This window comes from Salvelinus alpinus, chromosome 35 (assembly GCF_045679555.1).
Source record: "Salvelinus alpinus chromosome 35, SLU_Salpinus.1, whole genome shotgun sequence".
In the NCBI taxonomy this organism is placed as follows: Eukaryota; Metazoa; Chordata; class Actinopteri; order Salmoniformes; family Salmonidae; genus Salvelinus; species Salvelinus alpinus.
The window spans coordinates 22612230-22630188 of record NC_092120.1 but is presented as its reverse complement, the minus strand read 5'-3'; the positions used below and the strand labels follow the sequence as shown (position 1 = coordinate 22630188).

Genomic DNA, 17959 nt, shown 5'->3' with positions numbered 1-17959 from the left:
TTTTAAGAGCAAAATGCTATTTTCCAAATAAATAGATCTGTGTCACTGTGTGCTAAGAGACAGCGAAACCCACGCCAGGGTTCAATAATTAATTCCTGAGTCGAGGGTTTTGGAGAGGCGCTGATTGGGATGATTTTCTTATTCTGTTATGATACAAAAGGAGGCCGTTTGAAGTAATTTGTCCCAGAGAGAGCAGCTTGGAATACCATACAAGCTTTGATTTAGCAAAGCAAATTTAATTTCGTTTGCTTTATGCAAACCAGCCGGGGCCGGGGGGGCTTCTCTGATTTCACCGGAGGGGTGGGGGATGGAGGAGGGGAGGTGGAGGGGGCGTGGGGGGGTGCATGCTAACCGAATCACGCCACAGCACTGCCTATATTTAATACGGCACATACGCACACATACACACACTGTGAGCAACAGTTCAAAAGTACAAAGCCCGGCTCCCCACTCTGGAGCCCTTTGAAATCAAAGCTTCAAATAATTGAGCGTGCTGTGCTCTCCTTTTGTTTTATTTTGGATCTTTTCTATTATTAGTGGTATTACTCTTATGGTGTACTGTAGCACTCGCCGGTTGCACTTGCTGGTTGCCAGTTTTTTTGTTTGTTTTGTTTTCTATTGTAATGGAAATCATTTTGAAAGCATTTTCCCCCCCTATATGTGATTGGAATGGTTTGGCTGGACTGTGTCTGATATTTCCTACCCATAGAGATGGGTGTTGCATTACGGATGTTCTTGTCTTAACCATGGCCTTGGGATTGTCATGTGACTGTACTGTGTGTCTGTTGCTCTGGATAAGAGTGTTTGCTAAATGACATAAATGTACATGTAAAATCACAAGTTGTACTGAGCAGGTAGATCCTCATTCCACAATTTAAACACATGCTTATTGTCTAAATGGGATTTGTTTAAAAGCCACTATTTTGAAAGCGAAACACTGGGACATTGTTGTTGAATATAGTGCAGTTTAGCTACATGCAGATCCTGTTATGTAAAGGACACCAACGCGTACACCAACGTGTACACCACAACCATATTAACCACCTTTAATCAACTTTGTTGTGCCTTTGCGTAGCAGACATGACAGCTTCTCTTTGGCTGTCGAAGCCGATCCCGGTGCTACTTAGTCCGAGAAGTTAATGTTAGAAATGGGTGGTCAACGCAGTTTTTAAGTTCCATTCAAGTCTATTTTCTTAGCCAGCAATAATGAGTGGATAAAGGGAGAAAACCCAATTTCCTTTATGCTTTTTTATATCCTGAAAAGGCTCTCCTTGACGACCCTTTGGTCTTTTGTTAGAGAAAACGGAGCTAATATCCTCTAGCTCTCTGTGCAGTTTAAAGGTCTTAATTGGATTCCATTAGTATATTGCTTGACATGACACTTGAGTCGGCTGTATTAGAATACTCTGCTCGAGATTAAAAGTCTCCTACGTTCATTCTTTCCGCCAGCCCCTTTGTTACGTCTCCAATATACTTTGTTGAATTCGTAGTTTTTCGCCAATGTTATTAAGCTTGAAATGACTTAAACAGATGATTTCACTTGTAGAAGATGTGCAGTAATGGGCACAATGGCAGGCCCAAATCATGTGCACATCTTCATGTGTGTCCACTTTCTCTGCTAAGCAAAATATACACGTGTTTCATACCAAATCGTGTATAGCCTACATGTGTTTCTGTGTATGTCTCACATGTTCAACTCCTTCTAGATTTCTTCATAAGGGAGTATCAGGAGTATCATAAAGGAATGAATGCTGTGGTTTGATGGAGTGTACAATACACATATTGTACATTCATGTATTTGATGATATTCGTCTTTATCTTCCCAGTCCTGACTTGACATGGAGGGATATGCAGCATCTGATCGCCATGACGGCCAAGGTCCCCGACCCCAAAGAGCCAGGATGGAGTGTCAACGGAGCAGGGTACCACATCCATGATAGGTACTAGTTACAGACACAGTGTAAACACACCACACACATCATGTGTGGTTCCCAAACCTTTTATAGTCCCGTACCCCTTCAAACATTCAACCTCCAGCTGAGTACCCCCTCTAGCACCAGGGTCAGCGCACTCTCAAATGTTGTTTTTTTGCCATCATTGTAAGCCTGCCACACACACACTATACATTTATTAAACATAAGAATGAGTGTGAGTTTTTGTCACAACCCGGCTCGTGGGAAGTGACAAAGAGCTCTTAAAGGAACAGGGCACAAATAATAATATAATAATAATCCATCATTTTGCTCTTTCTTTATCCATTTTACACATGAAACCTTATTTGTTCATTGAAAATGGTGAATAACTCACCACAGGTTAATGAGAAGGGTGTGCTTGAAACTCTGAGCACATCACTCTGCAATGTTGGGTTGTATTGGAGAGAGTCTTAAATCATTTTCCACACATAGTCTGTGCCTGTATTTAGTTTTCATGTTAGTGAGGGCCAAGAATCCACTCTCGCATAGGTACGATGGTTGCAAAGGGCATCAGTGTCTTAACAGAGCGATTTGCTAAGTCAAGAAACTCGAGTGCAGCCCATTCTAGAAATCTGTCAGTGGCTTTTGATTAAATTCAATTTTCACAGAACCGCTTGTTGCAATTTCGATGAGGCTCTCTTGTTCAGATATCCGTAAGTGGACTGGAGGCAGGGCATGAAAAGGATAACAAATCTAGTTCTTTGTGTCGTCCGTAATTGTGCACCCAACTCACTCAGGTGCTTCGCTAAATCACATTTGACATTGTCCGTAAGCTTGAGTTCATTTGCACACAAAAAATCATACAATGATGGAAAGACCTGTGTGTTGTCTTTGTTAATGCAGACAGAGAAGAGCTCCAACTTCTTAATCATAGCCTCAATTTTGTCCCGCACATTGAATATAGTTGCGGAGAGTCCCTGTAATCCCAGATTCAGATCATTCAGGCGAGAAAAAACGTCACCCAGATACGCCAGTTGTGTGAGAAACTCATCATCATGCAAGCGGTCAGACAAGTGAAAATTGTGGTCAGTAAAGAAAACTTTAAGCTTGTCTCTCAATTTTAAAAAAATTTGTCAATACTTTGCCCCTTGATAATCAGCGCACTTCTGTATGTTGTAAAAGCGTTACATGGTCGCAGCCAATATCATTGCATAGTGCAGAAAATACACAAGAGTTCAGGGGCCTTGCTTTAACAAAGTTAACCATTTTCACTGTCGTGTCCAAAACGTCTTTCAAGCTGTCAGGCATTCCCTTGGCAGCAAGAGCCTCGCGGTGGAGGCTGCAGTGTACCCAAGTGGCGTCGGGAGCAACTGCTTGCACACGCGTTTACCACTCCACTATGTCTCCCTGTCATGACTCCTTGCCATGGCTACCTGTATTTGACATTGTGTTGTTATTTCGCTGAACACTAGATGGTTTCATTTTATTTTTGGCAGTGAAACGAGGCTACACAGGCGAGGGGAAAAAATCACTCAAATGTATAGCCCCGTTGGAAAATAGAAATGGACTGTGAAAATGTGAAGAAAATAAAAAGTTAAAAAAATAAATATATATATTTTTAAATGTGAATCACATTTTTTTTGGCGTACCCCTGGGGTCTGTTTGACTATCGGGGGGAGTAAGGCAAGCTACTTACTAACTCAGGTTTGATCACTAGTTTCTCCTTTCATTTGTGGCACTGCTTTCCTGTGCTACTCAAGTGCTGCTTAATTAGCCATATATACTGTAAGCCAAAGATCTGTACAGATTTCATTCAAAATCTTTCTCTCGAGCCGCCAGTTCTGGTTATAGACCACACGTACACGGACCCATGGAGACGTATAGATGACACACTTGACACTACCACAGAAGCAATTAATGGCAAAGATCAAAGGTTTACCCTCTATACATGTTTTATGGAGGTAGCTGTCATGACATTTCTCCAAACAGCTTTTTTCCCCGCTCGCTCGAGATCTAAATGAAGTCGAGATCAGATCATGAAAACGCGCCCGGTAGAGATATGATTCTGAAAGTAAAGTTAGCATTAGTAGACAAAGTAACTGTAATAATATTACCCAATTTGAAAAAAGAATGCTACTTTACTCGGTTACTCATAAAAGTAATCCGATTATGTAACATGTTACTTTTGTAACACGTAGCCTACAAACAACGCACATACTGCAGCCATTGACATATCATGTACAGGACACATAGACTCATGCACTGACATACAGAAACACACTCACATACAAACTAGGGACTTGATACGGACACCACACACCTATGAAAAACACGCATACTACAGCCAAACAGTCCCACAGACAACACGTGTAACCTCCACAACACACCAGCTGTTCTGGAAAACGATGTGATCACGCTCTCCGCAGCCGATGTGAGTAAGATCTTTAAACAGGTCAATATTCACAAGGCCGCGGGGCCAGACGGTTTACCAGGACGTGTACTGCGAGCATGCGCTGACCAACTGGCAAGTGTCTTCACTGACATTTTCAACCTCTCCCTGTCCGAGTCTGTAATACCAACATGTTTCAAGCAGACCACCATGGTCCCTGTGCCCAAGAACACTAAGATAACTTTTTAGTGATAGGGGGCAGCATTTTTACTTTGGATGAATAGCGTGCCCAGAGTGAACTGCCTCCTACTCTGTCCCAGATGCTAATATATGCATATTCTTAATACTATTTGAATGATATCTGTGAGTATAATAGAACTCATATGGCAGGCAAAAACCTGAGAAAAAATACAAACAGGAAGTGGGAATTCTGAGGCTGGTCGATTTTCAACTCATCGCCTATTGAAATCCCAGTGGGATATGGATCTGTTTGCACTTCCTACGCCTTCCACTAGATGTCAACAGTCTGTAGAACGTTGAATGAAGCCTCTACTGAGCCGGATGGGAGCTGTTTGAGTCAGTGGTCTGGCAGAGTGCCAGGTCCTGGTCATGAGCATTCCACATGATATCGACTTGAGTTCCATTACTTCTATAGACACAAAGAAATTATTCGGTTAGAACGTTATTGAATATTTATGACAACAACATCCCACAGATTGATTCTATACTTAGTTTGACAAGTTTATTCGACCTGTAATATAACTTTTTTAAGTTTTCGTCCGAAGTTCGCCTGGACCTGCGTTTGGATATGTGTACTAAACGTGCTAACAAAAGTAGCTACTTGGACATAAATAAAGGACATTATCGAACAAAACAACAATTTATTGTGGAACTAGGATTCCTGGGAGTGCATTCTGATGAAGATCATCAAAGGTAAGGGAATATTTATGATGTAATTTCGTATTTCTGGCGGAGAAATGTTGTTTCTATCTGAGCGCCGTCTCAGATTATTGCATGGTTTGTTTTTTCCGTAAAGTTTTTTTGAAATCTGACACAGCGGTTGCATTAAGAACAAGTTTATCTTTAATTCTATGTAAAACATGTATCTTTCATCAAAGTTTATGATGAGTATTTCTGTTATTTGATGTGGCTCTCTGCAATTTCTCAAGATATTTTGGAGGCATTTCTGAACATGGCGCCAATGTAAACTGAGATTTTTGGATATAAATATGCACATTATCGAACAAAACATACAGTGGGGCAAAAAAGTATTTAGTCAGCCACCAATTGTGCAAGTTCTCCCACTTAAAAAGATGAGAGAGGCCTGTAATTTTCATCATAGGTACACTTCAACTATGACAGACAAAATGAGAAAAAAAAATCCAGAAAATCACATTGTAGGATTTTTAATGAATTTATTTGCAAATGATGGTGGAAAATAAGTATTTGGTCAATAACAAAAGTTTATCTCAATACTTTGTTATATACCCTTTGTTGGCAATGACAGAGGTCAAACGTTTTCTGTAAGTCTTCACAAGGTTTTCACACACTGTTGCTGGTATTTTGGCCCATTCCTCCATGCAAATCTCCTCTAGAGCAGTGATGTTTTGGGGCTGTTGCTGGGCAACACGGACTTTCAACTCCCTCCAAAGATTTTCTATGGGGTTGAGATCTGGAGACTGGCTAGGCCACTCCAGGACCTTGAAATGCTTCTTACGAAGCCACTCCTTCGTTGCCCGGGCGGTGTGTTTGGGATCATTGTCATGCTGAAAGACCCAGCCACGTTTCATCTTCAATGCCCTTGCTGCTGGAAGGAGGTTTTCACTCAAAATCTCACGATACATGGCCCCATTCATTCTTTCCTTTACACGGATCAGTCGTCCTGGTCCCTTTGCAGAAAAACAGCCCCAAAGCATGATGTTTCCACCCCCATGCTTCACAGTAGGTATGGTGTTCTTTGGATGCAACTCAGCATTCTTTGTCCTCCAAACACGACGAGTTGAGTGTTTACCAAAAAGTTATATTTTGGTTTCATCTGACCATATGACATTCTCCCAATCTTCTTCTGGATCATCCAAATGCTCTCTAGCAAACTTCAGACGGGCCTGGACATGTACTGGCTTAAGCAGGGGGACACATCTGGCACTGCAGGATTTGAGTCCCTGGCGGCGTAGTGTGTTACTGATGGTAGGCTTTGTTACTTTGGTCCCAGCTCTCTGCAGGTCATTCACTAGGTCCCCCCGTGTGGTTCTGGGATTTTTGCTCACCGTTCTTGTGATCATTTTGACCCCACGGGGTGAGATCTTGCGTGGAGCCCCAGATCGAGGGAGATTATCAGTGGTCTTGTATGTCTTCCATTTCCTAATAATTGCTCCCACAGTTGATTTCTTCAAACCAAGCTGCTTACCTATTGCAGATTCAGTCTTCCCAGCCTGGTGCAGGACTACAATTTTGTTTCTGTTGTCCTTTGACAGCTCTTTGGTCTTGGCCATAGTGGAGTTTGGAGTGTGACTGTTTGATGTTGTGGACAGGTGTCTTTTATACTGATAACAAGTTCAAACAGGTGCCATTAATACAGGTAACGAGTGGAGGACAGAGGATCCTCTTCAAAAAGAAGTTACAGGTCTGTGAGAGCCAGAAATCTTGCTTGTTTGTAGGTGACCAAATACTTATTTTCCACCATAATTTGCAAATAAATTCATAAAAAATCCTACAATGTGATTTTCTGGATTTTTTTTTCCTCATTTTGTCTGTCATAGTTGAAGTGTACCTATGATGAAAATTACAGGTCTCTCTCATCTTTTTAAGTGGGAGAACTTGCACAATTGGTGGCTGACTAAATACTTTTTTGTGTAACATGATGTCCTATGAGTGTCATCTGATGAAGATCATCAAAGGTTAGTGATTCATTTTATCTCTATTTCTGCTTTTTGTGACTCCTATCTTTGGCTGGGAAAATGGCTGTGTGTTTTTTGGACTTGGCGGTGATCTAACATAATCATATGTTGTGTTTTCGCTGTAAAGCATTTTTTAAATCGGACACGATGGGTAGATTAACAAGATGTTTATCTTTCATTTGCTAAAAAATATTTTTGAATTTCCCGCGCTGCCTTTTCAGCGGAATGTTGTCGAGGGGTTCTGCTAGCGGAACGTGTGTCTTAGAAAGGATAACCTGCCTAAACGACTACCAACCCGTAGCACTCACGTCTGTAGCCATGAAGTGCTTCGAAAGGCTGGTCATGTCTCACATCAACTACAGAGGGTAGTGCGAACGGCCGAGTACATCACTGGGGCCCAGCTTGCTGCCATCCAGGACCTCTATACCAGGTGGTGTCAGAGGAAGGCCCTAAAAATTGTGAAAGACTCTAGCCACCCAAGTCATAGACTGTTCTCTTTGCTACCGCACGGCAAGCGGTACCAGAGTGCCAAGTCTAGGTCCAAGAGGCTTCTAAACAGCTTCTACCCCCAAGCCATAAGACTTCTGAACATCTAGTCAAATGGCTACCCAGACTATTTGCATTGCCCCCCCCCCCTTTTTAAATCACTGCTACTCTCTGTTGTTATCATCTATGCATAGTCACTTTAATAACTCTACCTACATGTACATATTACCTCAACTAACCGGTGCCCCCGCACATTGACTCTGTACCGGTACCCCCCTGTATATAGTCTCGCTATTGTTATTTTACTGCTGCTCTTTAATTACTTTTTACTTTTATTTCTTATTCTTATCCGTATTTCTTTTTTTTAACTGCATTGTTGGTTAGGCGCTCGTATGTAAGCATTTCACTGTAAGGTCTACACCTGTTGTATTCGGCGTATGTGACTAATAACATTTGATTTGATTTACACTTCCGACAGCATACATACACCTCAGACACTACACCATACTACTGATATTACACCCACATTGTAAAACAGACACTCTTTTATGACTTGGGAATAAATTATTTTGGCAGGGGAGAAGTAGCATTGTTAGTGTCACCATGCATGTGTCTGACGAGTGTCTGAGCGTGTATCGATGCTCTGATTTACTGCACCGAGCAGGGCTCAGGAAAATGGAAGCACTCTCTCCTAATGTACGAGGCGAGAATCAGAGTGAGAGATGCTTTAAGCGCCAGGCTCCTCCACACGTCGTATAAATGCTTTTACATCGCGTTTACAACGCCTTTACAATGTCAGTCGAGCAACGGCATCGCAGTAATCAGTCTCAGAGTTGTAATGTATTTTCTCTCCCTCTCCCGCACTCTCTCTCCCCCTTCTCCCCCGTCTCCTTATCACTCTCCCTCTCTCACTGCATCTTCATCAGTCACTTTCTCCTCTTCTTTTTTATCTGTCTTTTTTGTCTCCGTCTTTATACCGTATTTCTTTCTCTCTCTCTCTCTCTCTCCTTCCTTCTCTCTCTTTCTTTTGGTTTAATCCTTCTCTCTCTCTCCTTCCTTCTCTCTCTTTCTTTTGGTTTAATCCTTCTCTCTCTCTCGCTCTCTCTCGGCGATATGTAATAAAACAGATTATAACCAGTCTGTTTCTCCGAGAAGAATAGATGAATTAGATTATAATGATTAATCACAGTGCAGTTGTTTTTGAAATACATACATTTAGGTGATGTGGCAGAGGACTGGTAATGCCCTGATCGCAATGTTGTGCTGAATCTCAGTAATTACAACGAATGGTTCATTGTGTGGATAAAGACCGTCAGAGCAGTGCATGGGCTTAGGGTCATTTAACATGGGTACAGTTGTTAGGAGATGGTGATAAAATGCAACAAATCCTAGGTTCAGATTAGGCTAAGAGGAGATATTGTGTTGCAGTAGAAATTACGAGAGAGTGTGACGATGCTGGCTATTCTCCAGGTCAAGGACAGTTTTGTTCTACGGTGGTAAAGGATGTGAAAGATGGTTGAAAAGCACGGTTAACACAACAGAAACGACACATTAAAGAGGGGAAATGTATGAGTCTTCACAACGCGTTTCAAGGTGTAAAGAAGTCCAATGGTTAGGGAGTGGGATCTGGGATGGGTTTTCTTCTCTGGTTCTCTGAGGATCGGCTCACTTTTCAGGAACGATTGTCTTTGGGCCTGGACAGGGTTAAGGTGGGGTTATAGCTGAGTTATGGCTGTGTTGGGAGAAGTATTTCTGTGCATGAAGGATGTGTATGTGTTGTGTACGTGTGGTGTTTGTGTAGTTTGTGGTTTCGGTTTAACATGGTAGGCCAAAGGTTTCATTGGGGACTTGTGTGTACTGTGTTGAGGGCAGATGGCTGTTGTGATAGGAGCAACTGCAAGGCTTCTAGGGTTGCGATAGAATAGTTGTTTCACAGGAGGTTGATGTAGAGGAGAAAGGGGGGTGAGTGTATACGAGTGTATACCCAGAATTCGATCTGTGTGACCTCCATACAGACTAAGGAGCTTTAGAAACACTGATGTCGTAGACCGACCCCCTAGCTCCCATCGCCATGGCGACAATAAACATGTCAGCCGCCACACGCCAGCGCAATCTGCAATCAGATTTACTGTGCATGAAATATGGCAGCATTTTTATTGGTCTAAAGGCTTGTCACTCATAATTTATTGGCTGTTGCTAGGCCTGCTGGGATGTCAGTGAGTTGCCTGCCCCCTCTGGAGCAAGAGAGAGAAAGAGAGAGAGAGAGGGGGAGAGAGGAAGCGGAAAAGGAGGCGCAGAGAGAGAAGGGGGCAGAGATTGAAAGAAGGGAGGGGGAAGAAATAGAGAGAGTGAGCTGGAGAAAAAGAGCCAAAAAAATAACATGCATCCATCCTATTTCATTGTGAAATGTGTTTATCAGGTTGACAGAGGAACAGTGCCAGTGTAATCCCAGGTCCACACAAATGAAGCTGCTCTGGCACCACCTCATACAGCTTTGTATTCCTTTGAACACTGACACCTATTGATCATGTGGTTGACAGTGGAAAAATGTATCTCTGGTTAGTATCTTCACTTGAAGTGTCTGACCCAGAAATAGCAAGTTGGGTGTGTCAGCACTGGGGGAGGATACAGTCCAGAGCACGGCACGTCCAAACAGGCTTAATTTCTTTTCATCTCTTTGGATAGAATAGGTGAAACTATTGTAATTGTACCGTGGAAGATTGGATGGGAAATAATTGAGAGAAAATATCAAAGAAATGGTGCCGTCCCTGTAAAGACAAAGTGAATATCAAGGAGAATGAGCAGCGAAATGGTATAAAAATGAGATAAGATTCCAATCCCCCTTTTTGAAAAATGGAGAACTATTAGAATGTTTACATTTGCGGGCATTTTGTTCCATATCAAAATAATGAATTGCTTCCGTTTTCAAATTAAAAGTACATTACAATGCAATTAAGGATGCAAATGAGTCTAGGCCTGTCGCATACAGCCAGAAAAAGTGAGAGACAGAAATAGAGAGAGAACGTGGTGATGCATGAGAGTTGGTGTGCATTTTTTGTGTATTAGTGTTAGTACCTTTGCGTGTCTATGTGTGTGTGCATTTGTTTGTTTGTGCATTTTTATGTGTGCGTTTACATGTGTGCGTGCATTTGTGTGTGTGTGTGTGTGCATTTGTCTTTGTATACTAATGTGTGCATTTGTGTGTGTGTGTGTGTGTGTGTGTGTGTGTGTGTGTGTGTGTGTGTGTGTGTGTGTGTGTGTGTGTGTGTGTGTGTGTGTGTGTGTGTGTGTGTGTGTGTGTGTGTGTGTGTGTGTGCGTGCGTGCGTGTCTTTGAGTGAAGAGGAGCACTTTTGAATTGTGTCCTCTTAAACAACAACAAAGTAGTCAGGTCACTCTTACCGTAGTAACTAATGGACCATAGGATGGTACATATCTCTTACACACACACTAAAAGCCTCCGCGTTTTGTATCTTATAACTAAACATACACATCCATACAAAACACAACACAGCACACCGCGCACACTCCTCTCTGTCTTTCCTCCCTCGGGCTGTGACCTCCAAGCCAGCGTTTCATGAAAGATGTCTACATCCCTGCCGAACTGTGGACCGTAAAACATAATTTTGCCATAACCTTCCCTCTTTGGAGAGAAAACAGATATAAAAGTATATAGCGTGTGGTTTACTGCGGCCCCTTCACCCATCCTGGCAGCAGCACTGGCTGATGGATGCTCCACATCGCCCGTCTTTTAATTGCTCGTAAATTTTTGATCCAGGGAAACGCCACGTTCTCCTTGTCCCCTTGGCGACATGGGTGACAGAGCAGCTGGAGGGGGACAGGGGAGGGAAAGGGATGTGTGTGTATGTGGGGGGGGGGGCTATAAAAGACCCTCACATAGACAGAAGAACCATGGAGACACCAGACCAGGAATATCTAGGATAGAGGACAGAATGCAGACCACAGAAACACTGTTAGGGATCTCACAGAGTAGAACACACAATGTTAAGAGAATGTTGCAGACAAGCTGATAAACTATGTCAATAGTAAGTAGAGTATATGGCATCCAATACTTTTCTCCCATTAACAGTTTGAACATGAGAATAAAAAGTTCAAGCTGTGTCTTATACTGTATGTTGATTTATTGACAGGTACTTTGAGCATCAAGTCTCTTTAAATTAAATCTGAGAATAGTGTTAAATTGTGTGTGTGGGTTGGTCTGGGCCTGTGATGCAAGGGGCTTGTGTACAACTGACACTCATGTCATTTGGACACACTTTTAGGGGGGTTACCTTACCACAAAATAAAACAGATTTTCTTGCTAGCTTGGTTATTTTAAAACGAAACTCCTGCTGTTTGCGTAAATTGCCTGCCTCAGAAACCTAAGAGAATTATACGAGAAGCTTGGTTGAAAGCTAAACACGGAGAGGTCTTTAAGTACTGAAATATAGTCTGCTAAATTTGCATACTCACAGGCGTTGTAGTAAAGTAGTCCTTTAAGTGCCTTCACAGTGTTGACAGTAATGGATGAAAGTGAGCAGTTTGATAAATGACTCATCAGAATTCACATCTCTGTGACTGGTGGGTCCCCAAGTGGAACGGATGTGCATATGGTCTTGTTTTGTTGTGAATTATGTTGAGGTGATTATACAGATACAGTACGTCCTGAAATATTTAGGTTTGCCTGACCATTGCCTGTAGTGTAAAGAAAAACATGCGGCATTGATATAATTGTGAGTGGGAGATAAAAGTGATTCTGAAAACATTCTATAGAAGGGGAGTATCTAAAATAATGACAATTAGGAAATGTGAAGCTTTAATGTGAAATCATGCAAACATTTACACAATTACATCACAATTTGGAACAATTTGAGATGATCAGGTTTGATGGTATTTGATATGCCTTGTGTGTATTGGCTCAATATAAATGTGTGCCACTGCATCACTGTGCTAGTACAGTTTACTATGGATGCAGACTGCATATGAGATTTTCGGGGACTCCTCTGTACCAGACTAGCTTGTTCTTTGAAGGAAACAATTAAATTCCCTCTCACCTCCATTCCTCCTCTCCTTCCCTCCCTCCCTCCCCGCTCTCTGTTCTCTGTTCTGCTCTCTGTCCTGCCTGCTGTCTGGGCCTGCTGTGTGAGTGTTCTTGGCCAGTCTCATTAGTTAGTGTTCCACTAGGTGGGTCTGTCTGTAGTGATCTCTCCTCACATTGATCCTGATCCCTCTACACCCAGCAGTAGCCCTGCATGGCCAACACACACATTGATATTCCACAGGTCACTGTTTAGGGATAGGGGTTAGAGGTCAGAGGGCACTGTGTAGGCTCACGTTCAGCTTTCCAGAGCAAGACAGGGGAGGGGGACGATTGAATCACACACACATACTAACAAAAACACATACTGCACATACCAGGGGTTGGAACCGATTTAGGGAATAGAACTGAAAGCCGGAAAATAACATAATTTTTAGAGGAATGGAAACAGAACTAGTATTCCGGAAGCGTATTTGTATATATTCCTAATATTTAGTGTATAATTATGTAATTCAGTGAAGTTCTGATGCTAGTAAAAGCCTAAACACGTTCCAATTCAGGTCATGTCATGATGTTCAACGCTTCAGGCCAATCCCCCTGTCACGTTCCTGACCTGTTTTCTGTTGTTTTTGTATGTGTTTAGTCGGTCAGGGCGTGAGTTGGGGTGGGCATTCTATGTTATGTGTATCTATGTTGGTTAATGGGTTACCTGATATGGTTCTCAATTAGAGGCAGGTGTAATTCATTTCCTCTGATTGAGAACCATATTAAGGTAGGATGTTCTCACTGTTTGTTTGTGGGTGATTGTCTTCCGTGTCTGTGTTTGTCGCGCCACATGGGACTGTTTCGGTTTGTGTAGTCTATTCCTGTTCTGCGTGTTTATGTAGTTCAGGTCTGTCTACGTCGTTTTGTTATTTTGTTTATTATCAAGTGTAGTTCGTTTTCGTCTTGTTTAATAAATTCATCATGTCTTCATTACCCGTTGCGTCTTGGTCCAATCTCTCTCCTCAAGACGATCGTTACAGAATCACCCACCAACCAAGGATCAAGCAACGGGGGAGAAAGCCGCAACAACAGCGCACGAAGGAGGAATGGACATGGGAGGACGTTTTGGACGGCAAGGGTTGCTACACATGGGAGGAGATACTGTCTGGAAAAGATCGCCTCCCATGGGAGCAGCTGGAGGCGATTAGGAGAGCAGAGGCAACCGGAGAGAGGGACCGGCGTTATGAGGGTACGCGGCTAGCACGGAAGCCTGTGAGTCAAGCCCAAAAATTTCTTGGGGGGGGGGGGCTAAAGGGTAGTGTGGCGAAGTCAGGTAGGAGACCTGCGCCAACTCCCTGTACTTACCGTGGAGAGCGAGAGTACGGGCAGACACCGTGTTACGCAGTAGAGCGCACGGTGTCTCCTGTACGTGTGCATAGCCCGGTGCGGTACATACCAGCTCCTCGTATCTGCCGGGCTAGATTGAGCATTGAGCCAAGTGCCATGAAGCCGGCTCTACATATATGGCCTCCAGTACGTCTCCTTGGGCCGGCTTACATGGCACCAGCCTTACGCATGGTGTCCCCGGTTCGCCTACATAGCCCGGTGCGGGTTATTCCACCTCCCCGCACTGGTCGGGCTACGGGGAGCATACAACCAGGTAAGGTTGGGCAGGCTCAGTGCTCAAGGGAGCCAGTACGCCTGCACGGTCCGGTATTTCCGGCGCCACCTCCCCGCCCCAGCCCAGTACCACCAGTGCCTACACCACGCACCAAGCCTCCTGTGCGTTTCCAGAGTCCTGTGCGTCCTGTTGCTGCTCCCCGCACTAGCCCTGAGATGTGTGTCCCCAGCCCGGTACCACCAGTTCCGGCACCACGCACCAGGCCTAATGTGCGTCTCCAGGGTCCAGTATGCCCTGTTCCTTCTCCCCGCACTAGCCTTCAGGTGCGTGTCCCCAGCCCGGTACCACCAGTTCCGGCACCACGCACCAGGCCTACAGTGCGCCTCAGCCGGCCAGAGTCTGCAGTCTGCCCAACGCCGTCTGAGCTGCCCGTCTGCCAAGCGCCATCTGAGCCATCCGTCTACCCAGCGCCATCTGAGCCATCCGTCTACCCAGCGCCATCTGAGCCATCCGTCTGCACAGCGCCATCTGAGCCATCCGTCTGTCCAGCGCCGTCTGAGCCATCCGTCTGTCCCGAGCCATCAGAGCCATTCGTCAGTCAGGAGCCGCTAGAGCCATTCGTCAGTCAGGATCTGCCAGAGCCGCCAACCAGACAGGATCTGCCAGAGCCGCCAACCAGACAGGATCTGCCAGAGCCGCCAACCAGACTGGATCTGCCAGAGCCGTCAACCAGACAGGATCTGCCAGAGCCGCCAGTCAGCCAGGATCTGCCAGAGCCGCCAGTCAGCCAGGATCTGCCAGAGCCGCCAGTCAGCCAGGATCTGCCAGAGCCGCCAGCCAGCCAGGATCTGCCAGAGCCGTCAGCGAGCCATGAGCAGCCAGAGCCGTCAGCCAGTCCGGATCTGCCCCACAGTCCGGAGCTGCCGTCCTTCAGTCCGGAGCTGCCGTCCTTCAGTCCGGAGCTGCCGTCCTTCAGTCCGGAGCTGCCCCTCAGTCCGGAGCTGCCCCTTATCCCGGTGCTGCCCCTTGTCCCGGTGCTGCCCCTTGTCCCGGTGCTGCCCCTTGTCCTGGTGCTGCCCCTTGTCCCGCTGATGCCTCTTATTTTAGGTGGGTGTATTTGGAGGGTGGTCATTGGGAGGGGGCTACAAAAGTGGGAATTGACTATGGTGGGGTGGGGACCACGCCCAGAGCCTGAGCCGCCACCGCGGACAGATGCCCACCCAGACCCTCCCCTAGACTTTATGCTGGTGCGTCCGGAGTTCGCACCTTGAGGGGGGGGTTATGTCACGTTCCTGACCTGTTTTCTGTTGTTTTTGTATGTGTTTAGTCGGTCAGGGCGTGAGTTGGGGTGGGCATTCTATGTTATGTGTAGCTATGTTGGTTAATGGGTTACCTGATATGGTTCTCAATTAGAGGCAGGTGTAATTCATTTCCTCTGATTGAGAACCATATTAAGGTAGGATGTTCTCACTGTTTGTTTGTGGGTGATTGTCTTCCGTGTCTGTGTTTGTCGCGCCACACGGGACTGTTTCGGTTTGTGTAGTCTATTCCTGTTCTGCGTGTTTATGTAAGTTTTTCCAGTTCAGGTCTGTCTACGTCGTTTTGTTATTTTGTTTATTATCAAGTGTAGTTCGTTTTCGTCTTGTTTAATAAATTCATCATGTCTTCATTACCCGTTGCGTCTTGGTCCAATCTCTCTCCTCAAGACGATCGTTACACCCCCTATATGTCCACCCCTCTCTCTCGTTCTCTCCCCACTTGTGAACTTTCAGTTGTATCTCGCTCCTATTTGACCAATCAAACATATAAACAACCAGCTTACCCGTTCCATATCAAGCTGCTCTATCCATGCTAATTGGCGGAGTAAATGAATGAGCTAAATGTAAAAAATGTTTCACTTGTTTCAACAACAACAAAAAAATCTGAAAAGGAACTGCGTGAACTGTTCATTCAGAACTTTATAATGCTGGTGGGAACACTGTAACGGAACGGGAAAAAAACAGGGGTTCTATTCGGAACGGAACTATTGGAAAATAATGTTGCTTCCAACCCCATATACATACACACCTGCATGGACGCACACACATACACACACTTCCACTCGACCGATACACAATGGCCAGGGCCTGTTCTGCTGGGCACAGAGGGAGAGAGATGGGTAACCATGATCAACCTCACCACTGTCACCCCCAATTACTCATTCTCTTAAAGGCCTATTAAAACATAATTGCCCAGCGATTTACATCAAAGTTAATGTGGCCCCGGATAATGTATTATTTTTCCATAAGCCTTTTTCTTTTGTGCTGGCCAGAAAAGGAGAGAGAGACTGTAATTTCCTGAGTCATGAGGAAAAGGCATGTTGGCAGCCGAGTGTAATTGTTTAAACCCCCTCGCAGACACCTTCCAGTCGCCCCCTTTTAATCCTCGTTATCGCTCTCATTAGCCCGAGGTCAAAGGTCACCCAGCGCCCTAGAAACACAAACACAGGCACTGTAAGAGGGACGGGAGAGGGGGGTCCTTCTCCTATCCCTACTCCCTACTGCAGCTCCACCGAGGATGCATATCTAGTATCCTGCCTATCTTCCACCCCTGCTTAGGGCTTAGGGTGTGTGTGTCGGAGGCTCGTCGAGCCACCTCTGCCTTCGCCTCTGCTTGTGATCTGTCTGCAGGAATCAGGACCTTGTTTTCCCCCCAGTGTCCCTCTCTAATTGAAGCTAATACTGATCAATTTAAGTAATTAAGTGCTTTGCCTGCTTGGATGAGGGCTGGCTGGTGAATGCATTAGCAGAGCAGGGCTGCACTTGTCTGCCTTCCCTGCTGCTACCGGTTCGGGCTGGGGATGGAGAATGGAGCTGAGGGTAGGGTTGGAGGTTCCGGGGTCACGTCAATAAGCAGGCTCCCTACAGCTCCTCTGGCTTACCTGCAAATATATACACACATATAGCTATCCATCTTGTGGTGCATGCAGTCGGCTGGGGTGTTGGTGTTTCATTAATGCTGCTGTTTCATCGCCCTGACTGGATCTAGGGATGAGCTGGGGATATCCCATTTATTCACTGGGCCCCGCGGCCCTCTCCATATGGCCCAGGATCCTGCCTCTCCTTCCCTGATCCCGTGTTAGCGGAACGCAATTGTGTGGAATGTGTAAGAAGGAAGTGTGCCGTCATTCAGAGTAGACATGCAAGTAGAAGAGCTGAACCGGTTTCCTGGCAGACAAGCTCCGGATCCTGTCACTATAACTCACACCAGCTCTTTCCTCCCTGGTTCTCAGCGAGTGGCACACACACACGTGTACGTGGGTACACAAACAAACACGCACAAAACACACACACACACACACACACACTGACACACACATGCTAAAAACACACACATACAAAGACAAGCATCCCCTTACTGCGCTATTGCGTTCAAGCATTATGCAGTTCTAGCTGTGTGACGAGAGATTATACATACCTACTGCTATATGAAGCACCCTCATTCTTCAGTTAGCTCTTCCATCTCTAGTCTAATACCTCTGATCTATTGCGCTAACCAGGAATGGCCTCCGCTGTATGCCTATCCATCCGAGACACATTTTTGCTTCGAATTTCACCGCTGTCGTCAAGCAACCAAGTACAAAATACTGAGTT

At 45.0% G+C, this 17959-nt stretch overlaps 1 protein-coding gene across 1 annotated transcript in view; it reads left to right on the top strand.

Moving 5' to 3' along the window:
- LOC139564602 (neuroendocrine convertase 1-like) overlaps positions 1-17959 on the top strand; it is a 71580-nt gene that overhangs the window by 15974 nt on the left and 37647 nt on the right. Inside the window, exon 3 of the mRNA XM_071384262.1 lies at positions 1827-1940. Within this exon, the coding sequence (XP_071240363.1) occupies positions 1827-1940 (114 nt within the window). The remainder of the gene's footprint in view (positions 1-1826; positions 1941-17959) is intronic.